The 27,589-nt window shown below is 38.4% G+C and overlaps 1 protein-coding gene across 2 annotated transcripts in view; it reads left to right on the top strand.

Annotated features, from left to right (window-relative positions):
* PHACTR1 (phosphatase and actin regulator 1) overlaps nucleotides 1–27,589 on the top strand; it is a 571,024-nt gene that overhangs the window by 30,153 nt on the left and 513,282 nt on the right. For both annotated transcript variants that reach the window (XM_019796061.2, XM_019796064.2), the window contains exon 3: nucleotides 14,700–14,846. In XM_019796061.2, the coding sequence (XP_019651620.1) occupies nucleotides 14,700–14,846 (147 nt within the window). The remainder of the gene's footprint in view (nucleotides 1–14,699; nucleotides 14,847–27,589) is intronic.

Genomic DNA, 27,589 nt, shown 5'->3' with positions numbered 1-27,589 from the left:
TTCTTGCGTGGGTTCCCCCATGACATTCCAGCTGGCTTCTTTCAGAGCAAGAGACCCAAAGATAAAGCAAGGTAGAAGCCACAGTGTACCTTATGACCTCACTTTGGAAATGATACACCATCACTTCTAGCATATTCTAGTGGTCACAGAGACCAACCTTGATATGGGAGAGGACTACAAAAGGGTATGAATTCCAGGAATTGGGGATCACTGGGGGCCACGTTGGAGGCTGGCTATCACAACACAAACTTTTACAGGAGAAGAAAAATTTCNAGTGGTCACAGAGACCAACCTTGATATGGGAGAGGACTACAAAAGGGTATGAATTCCAGGAATTGGGGATCATTGGGGGCCACGTTGGAGGCTGGCTATCACAACACAAACTTTTACAGGAGAAGAAAAATTTCAGAAGTAAAAAACATGGCAGATGTTGCTAATATATCTCAAAGCCTCAAGGGATTTTAAAATTAGGTACAATTTTACCAAAAAAATGTAGTCCCTCTGGAGAAGAAGCCACTATGCCAATGTTAAGGTAGCTATTAAATTGTCTTGAGTCCATCTTTATCCAGGTATTAATTCAAGAAATGCTAGATATTAAAGCTTTGAAAAAGAGTCAGAACAAAGTCAATGTTAGACCCATATTATTATAGGAAACAGGGCTGGCCTGAATGCCAGACATGGAGCCATCTCTTTGGGAAGCCACCACCTTTGGGGCCTGCTGTGGACTTCAAAATTCCATAGTTCTATTCTCATAGGTTAAGATGGTAATGGTGGACCTCAGAAGTTGTGCAGTGTGAAAGACCTGAATTAGGGCCAGTAAGCACTGTGAAGCTGAAACTCTAGGCAGCAATTATAAAAGCAAGGCAGCCACCCCCTCTCCTTCGTGGGCCTCACAGAATTAGCCAGAAAGAAAGGAGGATTCTCATCAGAGCTTTGGATAGCTCATTTAATGGTAAGTTTAGGCAGAGAGAGCCAAGATGTACCAATAACAATTCCACAGATTCTGGGTTTTCTAGCAAAGTATGCATACTTATAGAAAAGAACAAATGTCTCAGCAACTACTTACTAAATTTAGTTACAATGAAAAGCCCAAAAGTCTTTCTGGGATATTTTTGTTAAATCTATTTAAAATATATGTTACTAATGCAAACTTTTAGGGTTCATATTGCCGTTAATAACACTGATCCTTATCATTTACATTTTGTGTTTTCTACATGAATGATTTTGAATAACATCACTGTAGTTACTGACATCATACTCATTTTATTTGTTTACTTATTTATTTTGGGGGGGCAGGGGAGAGGAAGAGGGGGAGGGAGAGAATCTTAAGTAGGGTCCAGGCTCAGCATGGAGCCCAAGGAGGGGCTCAGCCTCACAACCCTGAGATCATGACCTGAGCTGAAAAGAGTTGGATCCTTAACCAACTGAGTCATCCAGGTGCCCTGGCATCATACTCATTTTAATTGTGGGGTGAAAATGTTCTTGTATTTTTGACTCATGTTAGATATGCAAAATACTGATATATATACTTTATCTATACAGCCCAGATTGTTTTTATTATTATTATTATTATTATATTATGTTAGTCACCATACAATACATCCCCAGATTCCAATGCAAAGTTCGATGCTTCATTAGTTGCGTATAACACCCAGTGCACCATGCAATACGTGCCCTCCTTACTACCTATCACCAGTCTATCCCATTCCCCCACCCCCTCCCCTCTGAAGTCTTCAGTTTGCTTCTCATAGTCCCTAGTCTCTCATGTTTCATTCCCCCTTCTGATTACCCCCCCTTTCTTTATCCCTTTCTTCCCCTACCGATCATCCTAGTTCTTATGGTTCCATAGATGAGAGAAACCATATGATAATTGTCTTTCTCTGCTTGACTTATTTCACTTAGCATTATCTCCTCCAGTTATACAGCCCAGATTCTTAATCTGCTTGACTCCTCTATCAATCAATCAATTTTTAAATTGCAGGTCAGATTACCCTTGAAAATCAATACTGTATTTATCCACAGCCTGTGTGAATAACTGACAATGGCAATTTTTCAGAAAGATTGAAAGTAGGGATAGCACTTCATCTCTAGTCCTTGGAAACTCTTCTAATTAGAAAGAAACATGCGTTCACTAGTACCTTCTATCAGAAAAAAAACCAGAAAATTTGCAAAAACAAAATAGTACAAGCATACTTTTATGTACCTTTACTCAGATTCACCTATTGATAATATTTTATCCTATTTGCTTATCATTTGCTCTCTTGCCTCTATATTTATCTATCAGCTAGTTGATCGATTGTTCTATCCAGAGAGGAACGTAAAAGTGTATATTTATACTGGGGGGGGAGGAGAAGGAGGGAAAGAGAATATATACATGCAGTTGTGTGTGTTTGATTTTGTGTGTGTATATATGTACATATATTTTTTTTCCTAAGCCATCATGACCCTTTATCCCTAATACTTTACTGTGTATTTCCTAAGAATAGAAAGAGGATAGCCTCTTTCATAACCATAGCGCAGCTGTCAACTTCAGTACATTTAATATTGATACTTAAATTATTTTTAAAATTTTTATTCCAATTCCAGTTAGTTAACATACAGTGTAATATCAGTCTCAGGTGTACAATACAGTGATTGAACACTTTCATACAACACACGGTGCTCATCACAGGTGCGCTCAATCCCCATCACCTATTTCACTCGTTCCCCTACCCACCTCCCCTCTGATAATGATCAATTTGTTCTCTATAGTTAAGAATCTCTTTCTTGGTTTGCCTCTCTTTTTTTTTTCCTTTGCTCATTTGTTTTGTTTCTTAAACTGCACATAAGTGAGATCATATGGTATTTGTCTTTCTCTGACTAATTTTTTTCACATAGCATAATACCCTCTAGTTCCATCCATATCATTGCAAATGGCAATATTTCCTTCTATTTATGGCTGAATAATATTCCCTTCTATAAATATACACATCTTCTTTATCCATTCATCAGTTGATGGACACTTGGACTATTTCCATATTTAGTTATTGCAGATAATGCTGCTGTAAACATCAAGGTGCGTGCATCCCTTTGAATTAGTATTTTTGTATCCTTTGGGTAAATACCTATCAGTGCAATTGCTGGATCGTAGAGTGGTTTTATTTTTAACATTTTGAGGAACCTCCATATTGTTCTCCAGAGTGGCTTCACCAGTTTGCATTCCCACCAACAGTGTAAGAGGGTCCCCTTTCTCTGCATCCTCATCAGCACCTGTTGTTTCTTGTGTTGTTGGTTTCAGCCATTCTCACAGGTGTGAGGTGATATCTCATTGTGGTTTTGATTTCCCTGATGATGAATGATGTTGAGCATCTTTTCATGTGTCTGTTGGTCATGTGTATGTCTTCTTTAGAAAAATATCTCTTCATATCTTCTGCCCATTTTTAATGGGATTATTCAATTTTGGGGTGTTGAGTTTTACAAGTTCTTTATGTGTTTCTGGATACTAACCCTTTATCAGATATGTCATTTGCAAAAATCTTCTCCCATTCAATAGGTTGCCTTTTAGTTTTGTTGTTTCCTTCACTGTGCAGATGCTTTTTATTTTGATGTAGTCCCAGTAATTTATTTTTGTTTTTCTCTCCCTTGCCTCAAGAGACATATCTAGAAAGAAGTTGCTATGGCCAATGTCAAAGAGGTTACTGCCTGTGTCCTCCTCTAGAATTTTTATGGTTTCATGGCTCACATTTAGGTCTTTAATCCAGTTTGAATTTATTTTTGTGTATGGTGTAAGGAAATAGTCCAGTTTCATTCTTCTGCATGTTGCTGTCCAGTTTTCCTAACATCATTTGTTGAAGAGACTTTCTTTCCCATTGGATAGTCTTTCCTGTTTTGTAGAAGATTAATTGACCGTATAGTTGTGGGTCCTTTTCTGAGTTTCCTGATCTGTTCTATTGAACTATGTGTCTATTTTTGTGCCAGTGCCATACTGTTTTGATCACTAAAGCTTTGTGATATAATTTGAAGTCTGAAATTGTGATGCCTCTAGCTTTGCTTTGCTTTTTCAAGGTTGCTTTGGCTATTTGGGGTCTTTTGTGGTTTCCTACAAATTTTAGTATTGTTCCAGCTCTGTGAAAAATGTTGTTGGTATTTTGATAGGGATTTCACTGAATGTGTAGATTGCTTTAGGTAATATAGACCTTATAACCATGTTTGTTCTTCCAGTCTATGAGCATGGAATATCTTTCCATTTCCTTGTGTCATCTTCAATTTCTTTCATCAATGTTTTATAGTTTTCAGAGCACACTTCTTTCACCTCTTTAACACTGATACTTTAATCTGTTCTTTGAATTTCAGTTTTCTCAGCTGATCACAGAATGTCCTTTATAGCACTTTTTCCCTGCAAGACAGGATCTAGTCTAGAGTCAGTTCAGTCTAAGATCTGACTCCAGTACGGAGTCCTGTTTAGAGTCAGGTATCTTTTACCTCCTTTTATCTGAAAATTTTCAAAGCCTTAATTTGCCTTTTAGAACAATGGCTTTTTTTCTCTCTTTTTAGAAATACAATTCCCGTTCCCCCTTTTTAATAAACACTTCTTACTTTTGAGGTTGTGTGACATTTCCTCATCGTTCTACTCAGGTTATGCATTCTAGGCTGGAACACTCCAAGAGTAATGTCATGTTCTGTAGGTATCACATCTGGAGTCACCCAATGTCCATTTGTCCCTCTGTGGTGATGATAATTTTGATTGCCCAGTCAAGGTGTTTTCTGATTTCTTCCTTGAAACTAATAAATCTGTGGGGAGAAATTTTAAGATCATGAAGATATCATCATCAAAATTTCCTCATAGACTTAGCATCTATTATGAATCCTTGCTTGATCTTGATTTTTTTTTTCTTGCCTGATCTTTGTTACAACGGCTGCAAAATGATGATTTTGTAACTCCTGCACTCCTTCTGAACTGATGTGTCAATTCTCTGCATTCTACTGGAAGCAAGAGTCCTCCCCTTTCCTGCATTTGCTTATGTAGTTATTTATCCAATTATTATCTCTTTTATCCACTTATCTATTTATGATTAGACTAATGAATACCTATTATTAATAATTCATCATTCATTAGTGGACTTAATTATTTTTTGTGCTCACATTGTTCCAGATTTGGCCAATGCAACCCCCTTCAAGCTGGCTCCTGTGTTGCGACATACCACTTAATTTGGGGGAATGCTGCCTTGTTTTGGCATAACAAGAAGCCTACCCTCATCATTCTTTCATTATTCCTTATATGCATTTCCAATCTAGTTATTTGTTGTTGTTTTTAATGCAGCACAGAATGCTGTGAATAGAATACCTAAAAGATCATGGTTATAAAAAACAGATGTCATGATAGCCCAAAACGAAAGCCGAGACAGAAAAAAAAAAAATACAGAATTTTGGGGTAGTGGAATGTTGGTAATCACAAAGATGCCCAAGTCATTAGGAAACTACTTAATCAGATCAAATTAAATTGTTATTAATAGTGTGGATTTGTAAATATTTGGTACTTAAATGCAATGATTGTCATATTTATTTGTGCATATTAATAAGCTGGGAGATTTTTTAACTTAAAAAAGAGCTTGTGCATTTATTTTTAAATTGATAAAGTTGGTATAAAATAACTACAAAACTCCACATACCATAATATTTTCCAGGATATATTTGTTTAAATAATAATATAAATGTTTTATTTCTAAATGTGTAGTAAATGGAGACTAGCAAATTTCTATTAAAGTAAGCACAATTCTGTGAGCTGAAAGTTTTCTAAAATTTATTTTTTTAGTAGTATGTAATATATATAGTGATGTAAACAAATATAAAATGTATAACTTAATGAACTTTCACAAAAGTAATCACTTTTTCTAAAACTTATAATCACCACTCAAGTCAAGAAACAGGAATGTTCCTTTGTGACCCCTCCAAGACATTATCTTTCTAATTAACCACTTATCACTGTATATTAACTTTATTTATTTTTCTTGTGCTTCACATAAATGGAATGTACAAATATTCATAAAATGTATAAATCTGGCTTCTTTTGTTTAACATTATGCCTAAGAGATTCATCTATCTTGTTGCTTATAGTGATAATTTATTCTTTTTCATTTTCATGAAGTATGACATTGTAATAAAGATATTACAATCATTTTTAAAATATTTTGCTTTTGATGGCCATTTGGGTTGTTTCCAGTTTGGGGCCATTATGGATACATCTGCCATGGACATGCATGTCCATGTCATAGGGTATTTGTGTGTTTACCTATATTTATGCATACTGTGTGTGTAAACAGTTTTCCAGAGTTACAAGCTTACATTCCCACCAGCTTTCATGAGAGCTCCAATTCTTCCACATCCTCACCAAAACTTGGCATCGAATGACTTTAAAGTTTTAGCCAAATTGGTGGATGTGTAATGATATGTCATTAAGGTTTTTATTTGCCTTTACCTTTAAGTAATGATTCTGAGCATCTTTTCTTATGCTTATTGGACATTTGAATTTTCTTGTGTGAAGTGCCTATTCAAGTCTTTTGCCCATTTTTTTAAAAAATATTGAGTTGTGCTATCTGTCTTTTCATTATTGTTTTAGAGTTTCTTTATATATTCTGGTTCCAAGTCCTTTGTCATATACAAATCTGAAAATATCTTCTCCCATTCTCTGGCTTGCCTTTCCACCCCCCTAATATCTTTTCCTTATTTTTTTTAAAGATTTTATTTTATTTTTTTAGAGATTTTATTTATTTATTTATTTGAGAGATAAAGAGAGAGCACAAGCAGGGAGAGGAGCAGAGGGAGAAGCTGACTCCCCACAGAACAGGGAGCCCGATGGGGTGGGGCTCCATCCTAGGACCCGGATCATGACCCAAGCCAAAGGCAGGTGCTTAACTGACTGAGCCACCCAGGTACCCCTAAGATTGTATTTAAAAAAAAAAAGATTTTATTTATTTATTTGACAGAGAGAAACAGCCAGAGAGAGAGGGAACACAAGCAGGGGGAGTGGGAGAGAAAGAAGCAGACTCCTAGCGGAGAAGCCTGATGTGGGGCTCGATCCCAGAACTCTGGGATCATGCCCTGAGCCGAAGGCAGACACTTAATGACTGTGCCACCCAGGCGCCCCTAAGATTTTATTTTTAAAGTAATCTCCACACTCAACATGAGGCTCAAACTCACAATCTTGAGATCCCAAGATCAAGAGTAGCATGCTTCACTGACGGAACCGGCTAGGTGCCCCTGCCTTTTCTTTATTTAAGACCACTGCGTGTAGTTTATTTTTACTTAATTGGTTGAATATATGAGCATAAAGATGTTTGTAGCATTCTCTTATTATCCTTTTAATAGATATAGGATCTATAGTGATTACCCCTGTTTGAATTCTGATTAGAAGTTAATCAATTTTATCAATTTTTTTAAGAATGAGCTTTTTGTTTCATTTACTTTTTTATTTTTCCATGTTTTCAATTGCACTGACTTCTGATCTTCTCTTTATTAGTTCCTTACTTCTTCTTACTTTAGATTTATTTTCCTCTTCTTTTTCTAAGTTCTCAAGGTAGGATTATTGATTTGAGAATTTCCTCTTCTCTCATATGGACATTTAGTGTGCTATAAATTCCCCTATCAACACTGTTTCAGCTGCATCCCACATATTTTGGTATGTTACACTTTTAGTTTTGTCTTGTGATGAACAAAAGTTCTTAATGTTAGTAGCAGCAACATGCCTGTTTATTCTTTTATTGTTAGTGCTTTTCATGTCCTGTTTAAAAATCTTTGCTTAGGTCATAAAATATACTTCTATGAAAAAATTTTCTTCTAGAAACTTTATTGTTTACCTTTCACACTTAGGTCTATGATCCATTTGGAATTGAATTTGCGTAAGGTGTGAGATAGGGATTAAGGTTTGTTTTCCACCATATGAATATCTAAGTGACCAAGCACTATATGTTGAAAAGTCCATCCTTCCCTTACAATACTGCAGTGGGATTCTTGTCGTAATCAGGTGGCTGTTTATATATGGGTCTACTTTTAAATTCTCTGTTCTCTTCCATTTGTCTAATTATCTTACTTTGTTTTTGAATTCTATACCTTTATAGTAAGTTTTGATATCTTCTACTGTAAATCCTCCAACTATTTTCTTATTTGTCATGATAAGGCTAGTCTTATCCCTTTGCATTTTCGTACAAATTTTAGAATCAGCTTGTCAATTAAAAAAAAAAAGCTTGCATTTTAACTGGAATTTCATTGAATCTTTAGATCAATTTGAAGAGACTGATGCCTTTACATAGTGTGTCTTTTAATCCATGAGCATGATAATGGTTTAGTCATCCTTCCTCATTTATTCAGGTCTTCTTAATTTCTTTCAGGTTGTAGTTTTTCATGTAGAGGTCCTGCTCATCTTTTGTGAGATTTATTCATAGGTATTTGATGGTTATGATACTTCTGTAAATGGTTCTTTTTAAGTTATATTTTCTAATTTTGTCAGTATGTTGAAACAAAATTGATGTTTTATACTGCTATTGTATCAGTGATGTTGTCAAATTCACTTATTATTTCTAATAGTCTGGATTCTTATAGATTCTATATGTACACTATCATAACATTTATGACTAATCACAATTTTATTCTTGTTTTCCAATCATTATAGCTTTCTAATTTCTTTTCTTTTACTTAAGTCACCACATTGACCAAGACCTCCAGTATAATGTTGAGTAAAAGTGGTGAGAATGGACAAAGTTAGGAGCCTTTTGAAAATCTATGTTACTCAGGTCTCATCCCCTCAAAATTCAGTAGGTTCAGGTTGGGGGTCTTGAAAAATTTACAACTTTAACAAGTAGTCTAAGTGATATAAATGTAGGGGTGTCCTAAAAACACACTTTGAGTAATATTTTTAAAGCTTCACTCACCTGAAGAGTTTTATTGATTAGGATGGAATATTGCTCTCTTCTTTCTTCCTTCTCTTCCCACCTTCATCTTCTTCCATGCTAGCAATGGATGTATAAAATTTACTTTTTTGAGCACCCTATTTTGCTGCTTCTCTTTCTCTGTCACTAGGTCTGGATATAACATGCCTGTATGGGTCTTCAGTGTTAAAATGTTGACTGGCTTTAGAAAAGAAAAAAATCCTTATCCTGAGTCAGCAGTACTACTCAAAAAGAAGCAATCTTTTTTTAAAAAGTAATTCAAAAGTTGTTGAGATCACAGTTGAATTCAGTTCTTTCTATATACATGCCCATGCCCACACATGCACACACACAAACAATCATATGGGTGTTGCCACATGATGGAAACAGTATGAAGGGGAAAAAAAACACATTCTAAAGGATGCACAGTTGTATAAAATAAACTTGAATAATATGAAATCACTTGAGAGAAATATGGATACCATGTGGTTTCCTAAATATGGCTAGATCCAAATCAAAGGAACAATGTATTTTCTTAGATTAAGAGACAAAATATGCCATGGAAGGAAGAAGAGATAGAAAAATAGCTGCAAATATAGAGTCTTAGAGCTAGGCAGGGCCTTAAGATCATGTTAGCTGACCCTGCCATTTTTATAGCTGAGGTGACAGAGATCCAACCTGGTAGAGTAAGTGACTTGCCCAGTGTTACTTGGTGAGGTAATGGTAGTACTGGGCCCAGCACCCAGCACCAGAGCTTCCACCCCAGAGCTTCTTGCCTGATGTCACCCAGAGAGTTTATGATAAGAGATCACGTACATGAAAGGAATTCCAGAGAATAACGAATGTGGATACATCGGGACAAACCCACAGAAGTGAGTCCTTCATACAGGATGGGAAGGAGCTACGTGAAATGGGATCAATTTTGTGAACACATTGTAAGAAAGATGTAAGAAAGGAGGCAAAGTGGAAAGGGAATGGGAACAACTAGATAAGACAAAGAAAATAGTAAATTAGGGAAGTCAAAAAATGGAAGATAATAGTCAGAAATAAAAATATCATAAAATAATTCAAGAACATGTACACAGATGTAGTATTTTTATGTCATTTTTGCCGAAAGTGTATCTATCTAGAATTATTTCAATAATGTCCATAACGAAATTTTTTGAAAGTACATTTAGACTCCTTTAAAGAAAGGTACATCTAAAGTAATGGCAATGTTGAGTTCTTAATCTTCTACAATGCTGAAAGAAGAAGATCTAGAAATCCAAAGATGTACTTCTCTATGTCAAGAACCATTAAATGTAAAATCAAAGATACGCACGGAAAGCTAAGGCTAGGTGTTTCTTCAAATGACTCTATTGGGTTTTGTTTTTAAGACATGGTTGAAGAATGAAAATACAAGGGGGTGGGGAATCCCAAATATTTTGATCAAGTGGCACTGCCTTAATTCAAAGAGTGATAGAGTTTTTACAGTATTCAGAAGTGTTGGACTTAATTTCCTTACGTTTGCACTTCCTCAAGAGCCTGAACCTAAATGTTACAATCATAATATTGGTTTGCAGCCTGACTAGCCATGTAAAAGCATTAACCTTCATGGTTCACTTGATGAGCCAAAGACTCCTGTTGTGCCTCCTGGGAGAGGAGGCAGCTATTTTTAATCTATGTTTAGCAGAGATAAACGGGACATAATCATGAGGCCAGTGTCATAGAAAAGTGAATTTTAAGTGTGGCTAGTCAACCAAATACATATACTTAGCAAATCAATATATCAGTTAAGGACACAGGATTTAAAATCAGGCAGATATGGGTTTGGTCCCCTGTTCACTCCTTATTACTCATGTAACAACTCCTTCTTTTCTCTTCTCTCCTTCCTCCCTCCCTCTCCTCCTCTCCTCCCTTCTTCTGTTAAAAAATACCTATTGAGCATTTACTATGTACTGGGCTCATGCCATAGACTAGTGGGCCAGTTATCTGACGTTGCTGAGGGAGAACATAGAAAGTTTATAGGGAAGAAATGTGTGGTGTGTGACACAAGCAGAGATGGATACAGATGTGAGCAGGACTGGGACAAATCTGAGCAGACTGGAAGCAAATAGTGGGGGATGAGTTTGGAAAAACCTGTTAAAGTCAGGTTGTGAAGGGCTCTGCATGCCAGGATAAGCAATTTCAAATTAACTACGCAGATAATTGGCAAATAACTAGAAATTGAAGGATTCTGGAGGAAGTCTAGTACAGAAAGCCAAAGGAGGAAACTACTTCAAGAAGAACAGTTTACTACTGAGCAGACAAGAAATATGGATTTAACTGTTAAAAGGATTTGCTGACCTTTAAAATAACTTTGGGTAGTGGGGATAGAAACCAGTGGTGGGAATGAAAGAGGGGATCAGGGNAGCTAGGCAGGGCCTTAAGATCATGTTAGCTGACCCTGCCATTTTTATAGCTGAGGTGACAGAGATCCAACCTGGTAGAGTAAGTGACTTGCCCAGTGTTACTTGGTGAGGTAATGGTAGTACTGGGCCCAGCACCCAGCACCAGAGCTTCCACCCCAGAGCTTCTTGCCTGATGTCACCCAGAGAGTTTATGATAAGAGATCACGTACATGAAAGGAATTCCAGAGAATAACGAATGTGGATACATCGGGACAAACCCACAGAAGTGAGTCCTTCATACAGGATGGGAAGGAGCTACGTGAAATGGGATCAATTTTGTGAACACATTGTAAGAAAGATGTAAGAAAGGAGGCAAAGTGGAAAGGGAATGGGAACAACTAGATAAGACAAAGAGAATAGTAAATTAGGGAAGTCAAAAAATGGAAGATAATAGTCAGAAATAAAAATATCATAAAATAATTCAAGAACATGTACACAGATGTAGTATTTTTATGTCATTTTTGCCGAAAGTGTATCTATCTAGAATTATTTCAATAATGTCCATAACGAAATTTTTTGAAAGTACATTTAGACTCCTTTAAAGAAAGGTACATCTAAAGTAATGGCAATGTTGAGTTCTTAATCTTCTACAATGCTGAAAGAAGAAGATCTAGAAATCCAAAGATGTACTTCTCTATGTCAAGAACCATTAAATGTAAAATCAAAGATACGCACGGAAAGCTAAGGCTAGGTGTTTCTTCAAATGACTCTATTGGGTTTTGTTTTTAAGACATGGTTGAAGAATGAAAATACAAGGGGGTGGGGAATCCCAAATATTTTGATCAAGTGGCACTGCCTTAATTCAAAGAGTGATAGAGTTTTTACAGTATTCAGAAGTGTTGGACTTAATTTCCTTACGTTTGCACTTCCTCAAGAGCCTGAACCTAAATGTTACAATCATAATATTGGTTTGCAGCCTGACTAGCCATGTAAAAGCATTAACCTTCATGGTTCACTTGATGAGCCAAAGACTCCTGTTGTGCCTCCTGGGAGAGGAGGCAGCTATTTTTAATCTATGTTTAGCAGAGATAAACGGGACATAATCATGAGGCCAGTGTCATAGAAAAGTGAATTTTAAGTGTGGCTAGTCAACCAAATACATATACTTAGCAAATCAATATATCAGTTAAGGACACAGGATTTAAAATCAGGCAGATATGGGTTTGGTCCCCTGTTCACTCCTTATTACTCATGTAACAACTCCTTCTTTTCTCTTCTCTCTTTCCTCCCCCCCCCTCCTCCTCTCCTCCCTTCTTCTGTTAAAAAATACCTATTGAGCATTTACTATGNCTTCCTCCCTCCCTCTCCTCCTCTCCTCCCTTCTTCTGTTAAAAAATACCTATTGAGCATTTACTATGTACTGGGCTCATGCCATAGACTAGTGGGCCAGTTATCTGACGTTGCTGAGGGAGAACATAGAAAGTTTATAGGGAAGAAATGTGTGGTGTGTGACACAAGCAGAGATGCAGATACAGATGTGAGCAGGACTGGGACAAATCTGAGCAGACTGGAAGCAAATAGTGGGGGATGAGTTTGGAAAAACCTGTTAAAGTCAGGTTGTGAAGGGCTCTGCATGCCAGGATAAGCAATTTCAAATTAACTACGCAGATAATTGGCAAATAACTAGAAATTGAAGGATTCTGGAGGAAGTCTAGTACAGAAAGCCAAAGGAGGAAACTACTTCAAGAAGAACAGTTTACTACTGAGCAGACAAGAAAGATGGATTTAACTGTTAAAAGGATTTGCTGACCTTTAAAATAACTTTGGGTAGTGGGGATAGAAACCAGTGGTGGGAATGAAAGAGGGGATCAGGGTGAAGACATGGAGCATGTGGGGTGAGAGTTCCACGGGAAGCTTAAGCAGAATGGGAGGGAAATAGTCTGATAGAGATTGAGGAGGCAGCGAGGCCAAGGGCAGCTGTATTTTTCCTAAGATGAAGAGTTACTAGCTATGTGTGAAGTAGAAAGACCTGTCGTGGAGAGACTGGAGATTCTAGGGTGCAAGAGTTCGAACTGACAACCAAAGTGCAGAGGGAAGTCTTGCAGAGCTGGGGCAGCACTTCTTCCTCTGAGATGGAAGGGTATGACTTGACACTGAGATCTCCTTTGTAGCAGAGAGGGAATCAAGGCACCATTTATCTGTGTACTCCAGGTGAGCTCTTATTAGAAAGGAGAGTGGCAACGTCAGGCCACAAAAAAGACCAAGTGACTGAGGCTATAGAAAGACAAACATCAAAGAGTGTAGCCCATCAATAGATTCAGTAAGAGCATCAAACCATTCTGATTCACACTCCAGAAACCTTTCTACTTCCTTCGCTGCTGCTGTATAAGTGGGAAGGTGGCAGTGCAAACATTCAAAGAAATGTAAAGTGCCCTTGATCCTCACCTCAATGGTACAGGATTATAGAGACTACAGGTCCACTGCAAAGACCATTATTTGTCCCCGATGTCACCAAATAAAGAGAAAGTTAAAGGTTAAAATGAATGGGTATTTATGGAGACATAAACACATCCTAGAAGTTAGTGACTGTAAAAAGAGGGTCACTCAATTCTGTGTGAATATGCCTAGTCTACATTCAAAGTATCAACTCCAAAAACTTTATTGCCAAACCACTCCCAAACTTGTATATACTTTTCCTCTACCCTCCGCCTCCAGGGTTCAAGGGGGCTGGTAAGACAGCTCCTGAGGATTGCAGATCTGGTTGCATCTTTATTTGAGCTCCCGGTTGGGAAAGAGGGAGCGGAGGGGTACCCTGGGTGCAGTGCCCTCCTCCGTGACCACTGGGAGCTTGCACTCCAGCAATAATAATTCCACGCAAGGAAAGCTGAAGTTGGTATATCTGGCCAGGCATCCTCAGTCTAAAGAATCCTGTGGGTTAAGGAGACCCTAGTGTGCACTTGAAAAGCAGAGTAAGTGCATTTGGCGGGAGAGGGCACAGTGCTGACTGGGCATCTTCGCTTTGGAGTCTTCCCTTTCGCATCAGCCTATCTGTGCCAACAGCTGAAAACTGGGGCTGCGGGCAGGAGGCGGGGTGTCAGTCGGGAACACTGACCCATTGGCCCTGCGGCTGCAAGAGGAGTTAGGGGAGCCCTGGGAGCAAGCCAGGGATAGCCTGATCTCTGCTCCAGTCCACAAATCCTTAACGGATTTTCTTTCTCTCCCTTCACCCTTTTCTCTCCTTTGCTCTCTTTCTTTCTCTCTCCCTCTTTTTTTTTTCCTTTTTCCCCTCTTTTCCCCCTCCCTCCCCGTCCCCTTCCCTTCCTCTCCCATCCCCCTCTCCCCTCCCCCTCCCCGTGTGTGAGCCTCTTCCTTTCCCCTCCTCCCCTTTTCCGCCTCTCTCCCTCTCTCTCCATCTCCTTCTCCCTCTCAGCTCGCCGGGCGACCCTGCTCCTGCCTCCCACATTAATGGCGGCATCTTCGGAGGATGATATAGACCGGCGGCCCATCAGAAGAGTCCGCTCCAAGAGCGACACGCCGTACCTCGCCGAAGCCAGGATCTCCTTCAACCTAGGGGCAGGTAAGGACGACCCTCTCGCCTTACTCTCTCCCCCACACGGCTTCCTCGCTTCCCTTCCCTCCTCTCCGGCTGGCTCAGCCCCCTGCCTCTCCTTGGGTGTCCCCCTCCCGGGAGTGCCCTGCTTCCCCGCCCCCCTTCCTACCCAGCCGGGCGCCGGGCTTGCTCACTTGCTCTTTGTGTCGCCGGTATTCGGAGGGGTGTGTGTGTGTGTGTGTGTGTGTGTGTGTGTGTGTGTGTGTGTGTTGCGGAGGTGGGGGAGGGTAGTGCGTGGAGCCCTACATCCGCCCAGGAGTCACACGAGGGCTTCCCCCTTCTATGAGGAGAAGAAAGTGTTGTCAGCGATAACAATGATCTTAGGAATCACCAAGAGCTGAATCGGGATGCGAGTGCACTGGCTGTGGGCGGAGGGTCTGGCAAGGCTCTGCTGGTGAGGTTTGCTAGCAGGGCTACTACAGGGTGGAACTTGTTGGTGACATTCAGACTGGTGATTTTGCTAGGTTGATACCACTGCTGTGTGTAGGCTGGCGAGAGGGTGTGGGGTTGATAGCTAGGAACAGGACCTTATCCTTTCACCAAGCAGTTGGAGAGCAACCCTAGGGATGATAATAATAATTACACGGTCCATAAGATATATGTTAGGTGATTTGATTCTGTCACTGGTACTGGTGCCCAAAGTGGCCCAGATGGAATTAAGTGAAAAGGACAACTGAGGTAAAGGAGGAAGGGAGGTGGGAGGGAGGAGGATAGAGAGGAAGGGAGGAAGGGATGGAGGGAGGGAAGAAGAGGGGGCAATAGAAAGGACTGAGGGATTCAGAAAATCAAATTGCTTCAGTTGAGACCTCTCAGCATACCTGATAAGAGTCACCCAGTGTCTTCTGTCCCCACTGCTGCAACTGCTCCTGATTCACGGGCAGACCTAACCCTCTGTTGCTAGTAGATGGTCACTGTCCCTGGGAGGAAGTTGTTCACCACTAACTTAATAGTGCTGCCTTTTCTGAATGCCTCCTAAGCTCCCCCCACCCCGCCCCCTCCAGCTTGTGTCTCTTCCTTTCTAGAGTCCCTTAGTATTCTAGCTAGCAATTCCAGTGCAAAAAGAGTGAGGGCATTTTCCTGAAGACCCTCCCTCAAAATAGGTTTGAAAACCAGATAATACCTTTTTCTTTAGCAAACTAAATTCTTGGAAATGGAACTGAATCAAAGGGTGTGCGTGCATGTGTTGGAGCAAAGAGGACCTTCAAATGATAAGTATTGTATACACTATTGGGAAGTTTGGACTAAAGAGAAAACTCTGATTAGAGAAACAAGATGTGGTGGCCAAATAACCGTATCTTCAGGACTGGAAGAATGGCAAGTGAAAGTACCAAAGTGGCCAAGGTCCTTGGAGTGTTGTTTTCCTGTCTTGGTGATTTTGGGTTTTGATCATATGTTCCCTGTCACTCCTAAAATGTTCTCCTCTGGATTTAGGGTGGGGAAATGAGGTCTTTATTGGGGGAAGCTTTGGCCATTTTTGTGGCATGCTGTAGTAGCCTGTGGTCTCATTATGGAACTGTTAACCCTTCACTTGTATGTTCCAGCTTCAGGATGTGATTGTGAGGGGTCTTCAAAAGGACTGAGAAGAGTTTTTTTTTATGACTGAGATTGTTTTCACACTGAGTGATATTAGAAATTGTACCACTGAACCCTTTCCTACCAAATTCTTGTATATTCCTTAGCGTCTTTGCCTTAGCACAGGACAAAAGTGGCACTTAGTAAAGGCTGTTTACCTTGTTTTACTTTTACAACAAAACAATAACATAAAACACTACAAGGGAGCTTCAAGTTTCAGCCGCTCCTGAGTTGGGTTGAGCTATTTTGCCACCAGATTAAACCCAGTGACTTGCAATCTTTTATTCTGGTTGAATTACTCTGGAGGCCAATTAAAAGATTGAACTTTTCAGAGAAGATTTGTCTCCCTTTAATCTAGAAATAAACAAGCCCAACAAGCTCCCAGTCCCTTCCATATGTCCCCCTAAAAGCAAAATCAAGAAAGACACCAGCAAGAAAGAGAAATGCCATCCAGAGGATGTTGGAAAGAAGGGAGGGCAGTCGCAGCGGGCTGTGCACTATGGTTAGGGGAGCTGTCCTCTCTCTGTGGTGCTGAAGTGAAGGACTGTGTGACGGAGATGTGACTGTAAGCAAGACACTCGAGGGAGGGGTGCCCAGTTCTTCCCTGTAATGGAATCCCAGGGAAAACATAGAAGATCTAGCCACCGAAAACTTTTCTATCCCTGCCCACCTACATTTACCGCCTGTTTACTACGCCTCACGCCTACTGCTCCACTGCTCAAATCAGGCAGTTCTGCTCTAATTTTGTGCAGGCTGCTCACTCCTGGTGCTTTGTTTATTTTCCAGCTGGTTTCTGGTTGCTTTCCTGACATAGTAAGATCCATTCGCAGATGTGCCTTTCCCCTGCGTTTAAAAGTAATTGTAACCCCTGGTTTAAAAAGCAAACAGCCTTGTTTATCTCCTTGAGCAGTAGTTGTAATTAAACTATTAGTGTCGTTATCAGCATTACTGAACAGAGGAGCCTGCACACTTCGGATAAATTACATAATTTGGGCATAGAGAGAATTTTGTTTGTCTCTTAACAATGATTTATAAACAATTAAGCAAGGAAGCTTTAATTTGCCCTTTATTCCCACTCCTCTTCTACCCCTCAAATAGTCACTTATTGTTTATTCTTTCCAGAGAAATTCTTTATTGGTTTAAGCTATTTATGTTTAATATTTGCTTTCTCACACCCACTCATTATATTATTCCATGTTTAATATTTTAGAGGTTTAGTAATGCTTCATGGAATAAATATACATATATTCATTTTATTTGGATATCACAAAATCATTTTGGGTACCAACTCCCTAAAACTAATCTATATAGTGGCCAAATAAAGTGGACTGGACATTTTGAATACTAATTAAATACTTAAGCATCCTTTCAACTACATCTTGTCCCTGAGGGCACTTAATAATATCATTTCAAATAACTCTACAGCTTGAGTGAAGGGTATACTCCTTCACCTACAGTCCCAAGTCAGTCAAAGAACAGCACCAAAATGTGGGTCTTAAATCACTTTATGAAGATGCAAATTTCAAGTTTTCAGCCTAAACTGACAGAGTATAGAACAGAAATTTTCTGAACCATGACTTCCATTTTTTCTAAAAGAGCCCCTTTTGTAGGTTTTTAACTTCTCTTCAGCACTTAGTATTTTATGCTAATATTGATAATGATTATTTACTAAAGATAGTGTAAATGCTAGAGAAAATTAAGCCAATATATTTGCTGAAACTTACCCAGACACATCAGACCTCATTTAAAACGTTGAAAGAGGTTTTTTTTTTTTTTTCCCTGAGAAACTAAAATGTGTTATAAGGACATCGTGTAACGGAAGAATATGTTCACACTATTAGTAGCAAGTGTTTCTAATTGTGTTCTCACTTAGTAATGAACATCACTGACATTTAGCTTGTGAGAACTTACCCTGCCTTATGAGGTCATCCATTCACTGCATTGAAGTGAATGCAATGAAGAGTTGCATCTCATCTGGTGGCTGTTTTCCTATAGGCTCGTGTGTTTTATTTATCTTTATATTGAGAGCACATAGAAGAGTATTTGATAGATAGTAGGTGCTAAAACTGAAAAGTTCTCCGTAATTACACACTGAGGTGAATGGAGGTGTTATGATAAATAGAAGTCTTAAGCACATCAAAAATTTCTTAGAGGATGTCAAAAGAAGGAAGGCTAGTCATCCTGATGATTTAGGATTGTTTAAAACCCAAAACCAATATTGAGCCATGACTGAGAACAGTAAGTACTTCTCTAATCATAAGGAAGTTTTAACCTTTGTTGACATTTCAGAATTACTTCTGTGTGGAGTAGATTTTAAGTTAATAGCATGGTCAAATTCAGAATACCTACCCTCCTTGGGAGGTCAAGATCCGTTTTAGTTTCTGATGTCACCCAAGAATAGATGTTTCTGACTTTTGCTGGTCTTCTCCTCTCTTTTAGGCACAGAGGACAATGGCAGTCAAAATTGGCTTGTTCTGGCTACCTGTAAGAATGGATGGGTCAGCCAGATCAAGTTATAAACTGGGTCTCAGGAGATCTCTTTCCTGCCTTTCTTGAGGAGGAAGAATTTATTGCTTAGTTAAATTATGAAAACTTATGATACTGAGAAGTGACAGCCCAGAGTGTGCCATCATCACTTAGCAATGAGAACTGTCCGTAGGTAAAATTGTGAATATTGTCATACTCAACCAAGATTGTTGCACCAGTCTGAAGGTCTTGGTAAGCATCTTCCTTCACTCTTTCACTGAAGAATGCCAATGTCTCCCTCATAATTTCTTTTTTTTTTTTTTTACTGATTTCAAATTGAAGGCAGATCATATGGATCTGGCTGTTATTTGGTGAGCCTAAAATCTCATTGAAAGTATTGCTTCTAAGAGAAAGAAAAAAGAAAGAAAGAAAGAAAGAAAAAGAAAGAAAGAAAGAAAGAAAGAAAGAAAGAAAGAAACGAACGAACTGCTTTTCACATTCAGTAGCCACAATGCAAATAGATGGCCTGTAGTTAAACAGAAGCCTCTATTATGGNGAGAAAGAAAGAAAGAAAGAAAGAAAGAAAGAAAGAAAGAAAGAACTGCTTTTCACATTCAGTAGCCACAATGCAAATAGATGGCCTGTAGTTAAACAGAAGCCTCTATTATGGGACTCTCTGAAAGTCTGCCCTCCTNGGACTCTCTGAAGGTCTGCCCTCCTTCTTTATTGTTGTTAAAGCTAACCAACCTGGTAAACTCATTATGTAATGCATTCGGATGGTACTGATGAAATCACTCCAGACAATATAAATAATATAAACCAGGTTAGGGAAAGTAAATAATTAACAATATGAGAAAATGGGAAGCCCCTTGCTGTTAATATTTAATGTGGCTGCTTACCATGTCATCGTTTCAATAACAATCCGTACATTTATGAGACAACTCAAGTATAAAATCTGTGTCACATGGTTAGATTTTCTTGGGATCTCTGGTCTGGGCATTACTAAAAAATTTTTTAACATCTAAGTATTATATTTACTATTATCTTATCACTAAATGACAAGTTACTTGTGTAGTTTGTCTATAAATATATGTATATTTTGATTTTATGGAAGACCATGGAGGTGTGTTTTATGTGAAAAATATGAGTCAAGAGTCAGAAAAACTTGATTTTAATGCATCTCTGCTTCTAAGAGCATGGGCAAGTCATTTAACTGTTCTAGGCTTGATTCATTCAGCCCTAAGATGAGGAATTTAGATTTTAAGACTTCTAAAGTCTCATCCAACCTAAAAATTTCCTATGAATAACTAGTGCTTCTAACTCTAGCTGTAGTACCGGATATACACTATACCACTGATTTTTATATGCCATCTTATTTATGGTATAAAACATACATAGCATAATTATAGCAATAATTAAAATATTTGATTACAGCTAAGTTATGAAAACAAGCTTAATTAAACAAAGAATTGATAAATAATCAATATTCATTATTAATAATTCATAATGTGCTAGAAGGCACATTTACATACATCATCTAATTAAAGTGTTTTAAATTTGAATTTTCAAGGATTAGAGTCTTTAACATGGTTGATGCTTTGTAAATGTTTGTTGTATGATTGGGTAAGGTATTGGAGAAATCATGGCAATAAATGGAAAGTGAGAAAACTAAATATTAACCCAGTCTTCCAATTGGCATTTTAAATTTTTAGCCTGTCCTCCTTTATAATTAAAATGAATGGGGTATATAAGATCTATATTTTCCCTTTATCCTTTTAAATTACCAGGGAAGGTAAGTATACCCCTTTGGAATTCAGATAGAATGACCCTAACTTCTAGACAATAACTGTAAAACTTGGTCATGGATTACAAAGAATTTTTTTTCCTTTTTCTTCCCAAATATATATGGTAACAGAAGCAAATAAATTGTTGGTTAGGATAGGTGCAAAACAATATATTTTATGCCTATATTTTAATACCAAGCAAAACTGTTTTAATATTACATATGGAGTTATTCCTTGATGTATGCAACCTCAATTCGTGATTATTTATCGTAGAAGCAGGCATTAAGACACAAGTGGAAATGGAAGATGGTTTGTATAGCTATTTTTCTCCTTGACTTGATAAGGTGAAAAAGGGGACATGTATTATAGCCAGTGTATTATGTCATGAAAACAAAAGAGGCCCTGGAAGAACTATTAATAGAAATAATATGTTCCTCATTGTATGATATAAGAATTCTAGCATTTTTCCCCTTTGTTTCATCACTGTCCCCACCCACTTTGGTATGTGATAAAGTGGATGTGATTTCAGGAGGAAAAAAAGTGGGCCATGTTGACATCTTAATTGCTTCAATTTACAAGTCTTTTATATAATGTAAAATCATTAAATAAAAGACAAAATCAATTTTATGGCCTTATTGAATGATGATGGATTAGCATGACTTTCTACACAGGTTATCGAAGGACTACAGAAATAATCACACTACTAGTTATTTAACATTTATAAAGGCAAGTGTTGTGTAAAAGCCTGTAGCTTTCCTATTGATCTTTTCTACCACATCTGTATACCCTAAACTAACAATTCAGGAGCAGCATCTTTGAATAGTAAACACTTGGGCTGTAATTGTAGTCATGAGGATTCAAAGTATATCTTGGTTTTGAAACTATACTGAACTTTATCAATATGATTGTTTGCCATAGAAAGCCCATTATTTCTAGATCTTTACCAAACTTATAATAGCAAGTTGGTTTAATATTCGACCATGATGTAAACAAGAGTATAGAAAGAGCTTCATTATGTTTGAATTTCTCCCTATTCCATTTGGGCTCTGTGCTTTGTGGGGGAGGTGGAAGAAGGTAAGAAGAAATAATAATATAATAATATTTATTCATTCAGCAAATACTGAGAAGTTAAATACGTATTAGACCATGTTTTGGACCCTTGGGAAATATTAGTGATCAAAACAAGCAACATCTAACCCTTGTAAATTTTAACTTCTGAAAGCGGGTTATGGACAATAAACAATATAATATTTACATACATGGTAAAGTATTTTATAAGTTAAGTGTTAAGGCAAAAACAAATAAAGCAAGCTAAGAGTATAAGGCACGTGGAGGCAAAGAAAGGGGTGGATTGCAGGATAGGCAACATTGAGAAGTGGGAACGAGAATGAAGTTCTCCAAAGGAGGTGAGAGAATGAGCAATGCCAGTATGGGTGGAGGACAGGGCAAGAGAAAGCTCAGGGAAAGCAAGTGGAAAGGCTCTGTTTTCTGGAGTGTCCCTGGTATGTTCAGGACCTGTCAAGGAGCCCAGGGTGGCTGGAGAGGAAATTCTTGAGGGAACAGGGACCAGATTACACAGGATCTCATGGGCCACTGCTGGGCTTTGACTCTCCTCTTAGTGAAATGTGGGACAGTGTAGGGATTTAAGCGTAAGAGTAACACTATCTGAGATATAGTTTTAAAAGTATCGCTGGGGCTGTGGTGGTGTGAGCAGACTATTGTGGGACAATGAGGAAGCAGGGAAGCTGATTTGGAAGCTATTATAGTCACCCAGAGAAATAGTGGTGGCTTAGCAAGGAGGTACAGTGAGAAGTGGTCAGATTTTGTATGTATATCAGGGATAGTCGACAAGCTTTCATGATGGAGTCACTGTAGGTTGTAAGAGAAGGAAAGAACCAAGAGGTCCCTCAAAGGATTGGCCTGAGCAACTACGGAATAAAAGGGCCATTTTGGAGCATGTGGGTATGGTCAGAAGTTCAAATGCAGATAGGTCAAATGTGAGATGCCTACTGGACATCCCAGTGGAGGTATCAAATGGGCAGTTAGACAAGCCTAAGACTAAAAATGAGGTCTGGCTCAGAAATAACTATTTAAGTTGTCTGCATATACAGTGTTTATTAACATCTACTGTGCCAAGGGCTTTATTAGCATTTGCTCATTTATATCTCGTAATGACCCTATGAGGTTGGCATGATGATTACGATCCTTATTTTATCCACTTAGAAACTAAGTCACAAAGAGATTAAATATCTTAGCAATGGTGATACAGATAATTAGGGGAATAAGGTGAAGAATTGGAATTTGGATCATCTTTTATATGACTTCAAACCCATATTCTTAATGGCCATGATTTCTTACAAGAGAGCAAGCTTATGTCAGCTTTGCCATAATATGGTCACATTTTAAGCTGAACATGGCTAGGGGAAAAAAAAGAGATAGAGCTAAAAATGCATCCTAGCTCAGTATTTTAAAAAATATTTAGCTAGGACTCACTAAGAAATGCACTTTAGGGGTGCCTGGGTGGCGGAGCAGTTTACGCAGCCAACTCTTGGTTTGGGTTCCGGTTGTGATCTTGGGATCGTGATGTTGAGCCCCACATCACACTCTGTGCTGAATGTGGAGCCTGCTTGAGATTTTCTCTCACTTTCTCCCTGTGCCCCTCCCTGCTTGAGCTCTCTCATGAAAGAGAAAGAAGAAAGAAAGAAAGAAAGAAAGAAAGAAAGAAAGAAAGAAAGAGAGGAAGGAGGAAAAAGAAAAGAAAAAGAAACGTACTTTATATCACCTCACATACACACATGCATATTTATAATTGGAATAAAATATTCCTCAACAGGTGTGAATATACCTGATATTTTCTATATAATCCTATCCCATCCCTTCTCACTTTATTCCATTCTAACCTAATCTAGTTATAAAAATGCTAGTTACAACCCATCTAAATGATTTTACAACTACAGTTTAAAAAACATTACTTCGTTGGTAGTTTACCAGGTGCTATTTCTGAACTCAGAAACAGTATTTGCAAGGAAATCCCCCAAAGAATGTGGTAAATTAATTTTCTTAACTGGACATGAATCAAGGTGAAAGAGAAAAACCTCAGAGTCAGGGTCAACTTAGCTATTGGGTACAGTAGGCACAGAGCCCAGGCTCACAATACTTTTCAAGGCTGGCAAAAATGTTTTAATTTCTTGTAAAGTCGAGAGAAAAAAATGAATACAATCCAGCCTGGTTTATATTTGTCTTTATACCAGCATACTACTAAAATACAGTTTTTACTTTTTTTTTTTTTTTTTTTTTTGGTGATAGGGGGTTTTAAAAGGAAAAAAGCNTTTTTTTGTGGTGATAGGGGCTTTTAAAGGCAAAAATGCCTAGGAGCCACAGAAGTCACAATGCAATCCTGCAGAGTGCAAAGAGGAGCAGTGAGACAGAATCCTTTCTTTTCCAAGGTAGTCTAGTGGTTATGCGGATATACTCTTGAAACTAGACGTCTTCGGTTCAAATCCCCACTCTGTCACTTACTGGCTGTCTGACCTTGGGCAAGACATCTAACCTCTTCTTGTCTCAGTTTTCTCACCTATAAAATGGTATTAATAATGGTGACTATCTTGGAGGGTTTTTTTTGGGGGGGGTTGTTTTGTTTTGCTTTGCTTTTAAAGAGCAGATAATTTTATTAAATGTGAGAAGCTTAGAATAATGCCTGGCATATAGTGAGTATTCATCACACAAAGTGGCAAGTGAGCTTCATTAGGTTTCTGTGTTTTGCATCGTCCTTGTTCAATTCCTCCAAGATACTATAACGCAATAAAGAACGGAAAAAATGAAAAGAAAAAGAAAAAAGGAAGATGTCCTTCTAGTTACCACATTTTGTAAGACCAAATAAGCTACAAATTCAGGAACTTCCACATAAGGCATAAATTTTCTTAGCTAAATTTTACCTCTATTCAGTGCTTCTTGTCTGGAATACTGAGTGAATATGACAGGTTCAGAATGAGAAGGAGGTCACCCTCAGACACTAGAAGTTAAGGAAATTTACATTTAATAGTCTATCCTCTGACTGAAGTTGAATGGATCAACCTTGAAATATCTTTTGCAAATGGCTACATGAAAGTGGCTGTTCTAGTAGAGTAACTACTGGACTTTCCAGTGATCCCTTGAATAGGGAGCAGGTGTTTTGTGGAGAGGGGGGGAAGAGCAGAGAAAGGGGTATAGGGAGAAGAAAGGAGGAAGGCAAAGAGGGAGGGAGAAAAGAGACAGAACACAACTTTTTAGTTTGAGAAGTCATCCATGTAGGCCAGGTGAATATCAAAAAATCACAGAATCTTAGCTTTTGAGAGCCAGGAGAAGCATCTTCTCTTTCTTGAATCATGGGCACAAGTGTTCTGTGATGGGTTTGGAGATTTGCTGAGCCCAAAATCTGAGTCTCCTACTGAAGGGCTGAATACATCTCTGAATCTTTGAAACCCATAACGTGGGGATGACATTCTGCCTAATTTTTGTTGTTGCTTTAAGGACCAAACGTGAAAATGTTTTGCCAAGAGCCAAGTACTATACAAAGGCAAGAAACAGATGTGGTCTGAGTGAATGGGACAGTTTTAGATGTCTAACTCTTGCACAAATAAGGCACAGGAATGAAAATGTGAAAACCAGACTAATTCTACCTAAAATGTTGCCTGGCATGCCATAGCCAAAAATTCAACACAGCCTACTAGCCAGAAAGACTGACTATAGCATTTACTGATTTATAAATGTAGGTGACCTTCGTGCCTCCACTGTCAACTCTCATCACGGAATGAAGTGTGGCTGCCATAGGATATTATTACCAACCCATAAGAGACCAAGTGCTTGAATGTTTACAAGTGTTTGTCATTTTGAAGCTAAAAGTAACTGTACTGCCTCTANTTACCATAGCCAAAAATTCAACACAGCCTACTAGCCCAGAAAGACTGACTATAGCATTTACTGATTTATAAATGTAGGTGACCTTCGTGCCTCCACTGTCAACTCTCATCACGGAATGAAGTGTGGCTGCCATAGGATATTATTACCAACCCATAAGAGACCAAGTGCTTGAATGTTTACAAGTGTTTGTCATTTTGAAGCTAAAAGTAACTGTACTGCCTCTAGAATCAGTGACCATGTGGGGCATCAGTCCAACTTGGCCGTAGGCAGACACTCAGCCAAATAACCAAGTGTAGTCTTCCTTCCCAAACTCCCCTCCCATTTTCTTCATGCTCTACTCCTTCCGCCAACTGAATGCCCTGATTATTTGTTTTGACTTTATACAACACACCCAAAGCTTTCAAGGCCAGATCTTCATTTCTGAGAGGAAGAGGCTCAAATGTCCCCTGTGTATCTGCGGAAGTCTAGGACTGTTCATTACCTCCCACTCAAACCATAGAATTATACGGTTTGCACAGCTGTGAAGCCAGCTGCCCTGTGTTCCCTCCAGATCTCCCACCATGATGCCTTCCAGCAACATCTTTGCTGTATCTGGTCATGACGCTGACTGTAATCAGCTAAGAAGCAACTATTTCAGTAAGAAAACTGACTTCCCCCAGTAATTTCGGCAAGGAACTCAGAACCACCTCACATGTAAGGCAGCTTCTCAGTTCTAGAAACAGTTTCTCCATGTTCAGTGTGTTCCACTGAAATAGAACAGGCAGAAACAAAATTAGGAGTGGATGGGTTCTTATCCTCATAAGTACTTTTTGTCTTTGTTTCACCATTTAGAGGGATTTCATGCATATAAAAGCAAAAAATTTCAGCGGATGTCTGAGTCTAGAGCTGTGATGGGCAATGCAGACCACACCAAATTGTGGCTAATCACAGATTCCCCATTATATATAATTTATGATATCACATAATTTTTATAAGTGTATTTTACTGCATTTTGACATAAAAAGATATTTGCTTTAAGCAAATTAGAGGCTTGATACATTATTATAATTTTTTAAAACTTCAAAATGATTAAGTCTTTTTCAAATTGTAAAAGACCTGAGATAGTTTTCCTTTATCTTCTCATAAGGAGTTCATTTTAAATGTGCAGACATAAATCGTTAGTGTGGTTTCTGATGTTTTAGCCAAAGGTGTTTCTTACACTCTGTGTACCACTGACTGCTGGCCAAAAAACTCCTCCCCACTTTCTGAAGCCACCAGACAGCATAAACAGTGCTCCCTTGGTTTCCTATTTAGTTGATTTGAAAATTCTGCTTTGTCTTTCAATATCTATTCATATGTTTTCACCTAGAATACAGGTAATATTCTTTCTGGTATCTTAAGAACATTGGTATTTCTAGAAATAAAAAGATTTGCCTTTATTTTTCGTGTCCACCAAGATCTGAGTCAAACCACGTCATCTTGTCTGATGGAAGAGTAACCACATATATGGAAGTGTGTGTTAAGTCGAAGAGCAGCTAGAACCATCCATAAAAATAATACCAGGTCAACCCAAAGTAAGCTCAACTCAGCCTTAAACTCACTTCATTGGTCTCTCTGTTACAGCTCATATAATATGATCTGTATGAACAATTTTTGCTGTAAAGTTACCTCATAAAGAAATATATCATCTACAGTCCTTTCATAAACCCAATTATAGGAGCAATTCAGGAGAGTTACAACTACTAGGATCCACGTTCTATCTCCTCCCTGGTTCCACTTATTAAGGACACTGAAGTGGAAATATTGAGGTGGCAAGGAAACAATGACTGAATTTAGCCAACACAGAAAAGACTGGTATAATCACTCAGCCAGGCATTACTTCAGTTCTTTTATTGCCATGTTGCCAGCTCCATTTATTAGAGATGATTTGTCCAGAGAAATGCTATCAGCAGGCCCTTTGTACACGAATATGAATGTATTTTCTTTTTAAAATATATTTTCAGTGTCTCA

Source organism: Ailuropoda melanoleuca, chromosome 5 (genome assembly GCF_002007445.2).
Source record: "Ailuropoda melanoleuca isolate Jingjing chromosome 5, ASM200744v2, whole genome shotgun sequence".
Taxonomy (NCBI): Eukaryota; Metazoa; Chordata; class Mammalia; order Carnivora; family Ursidae; genus Ailuropoda; species Ailuropoda melanoleuca.
Note: the sequence above shows the minus strand (reverse complement) of the source record. Positions and strands in the feature narration are given on the sequence as shown.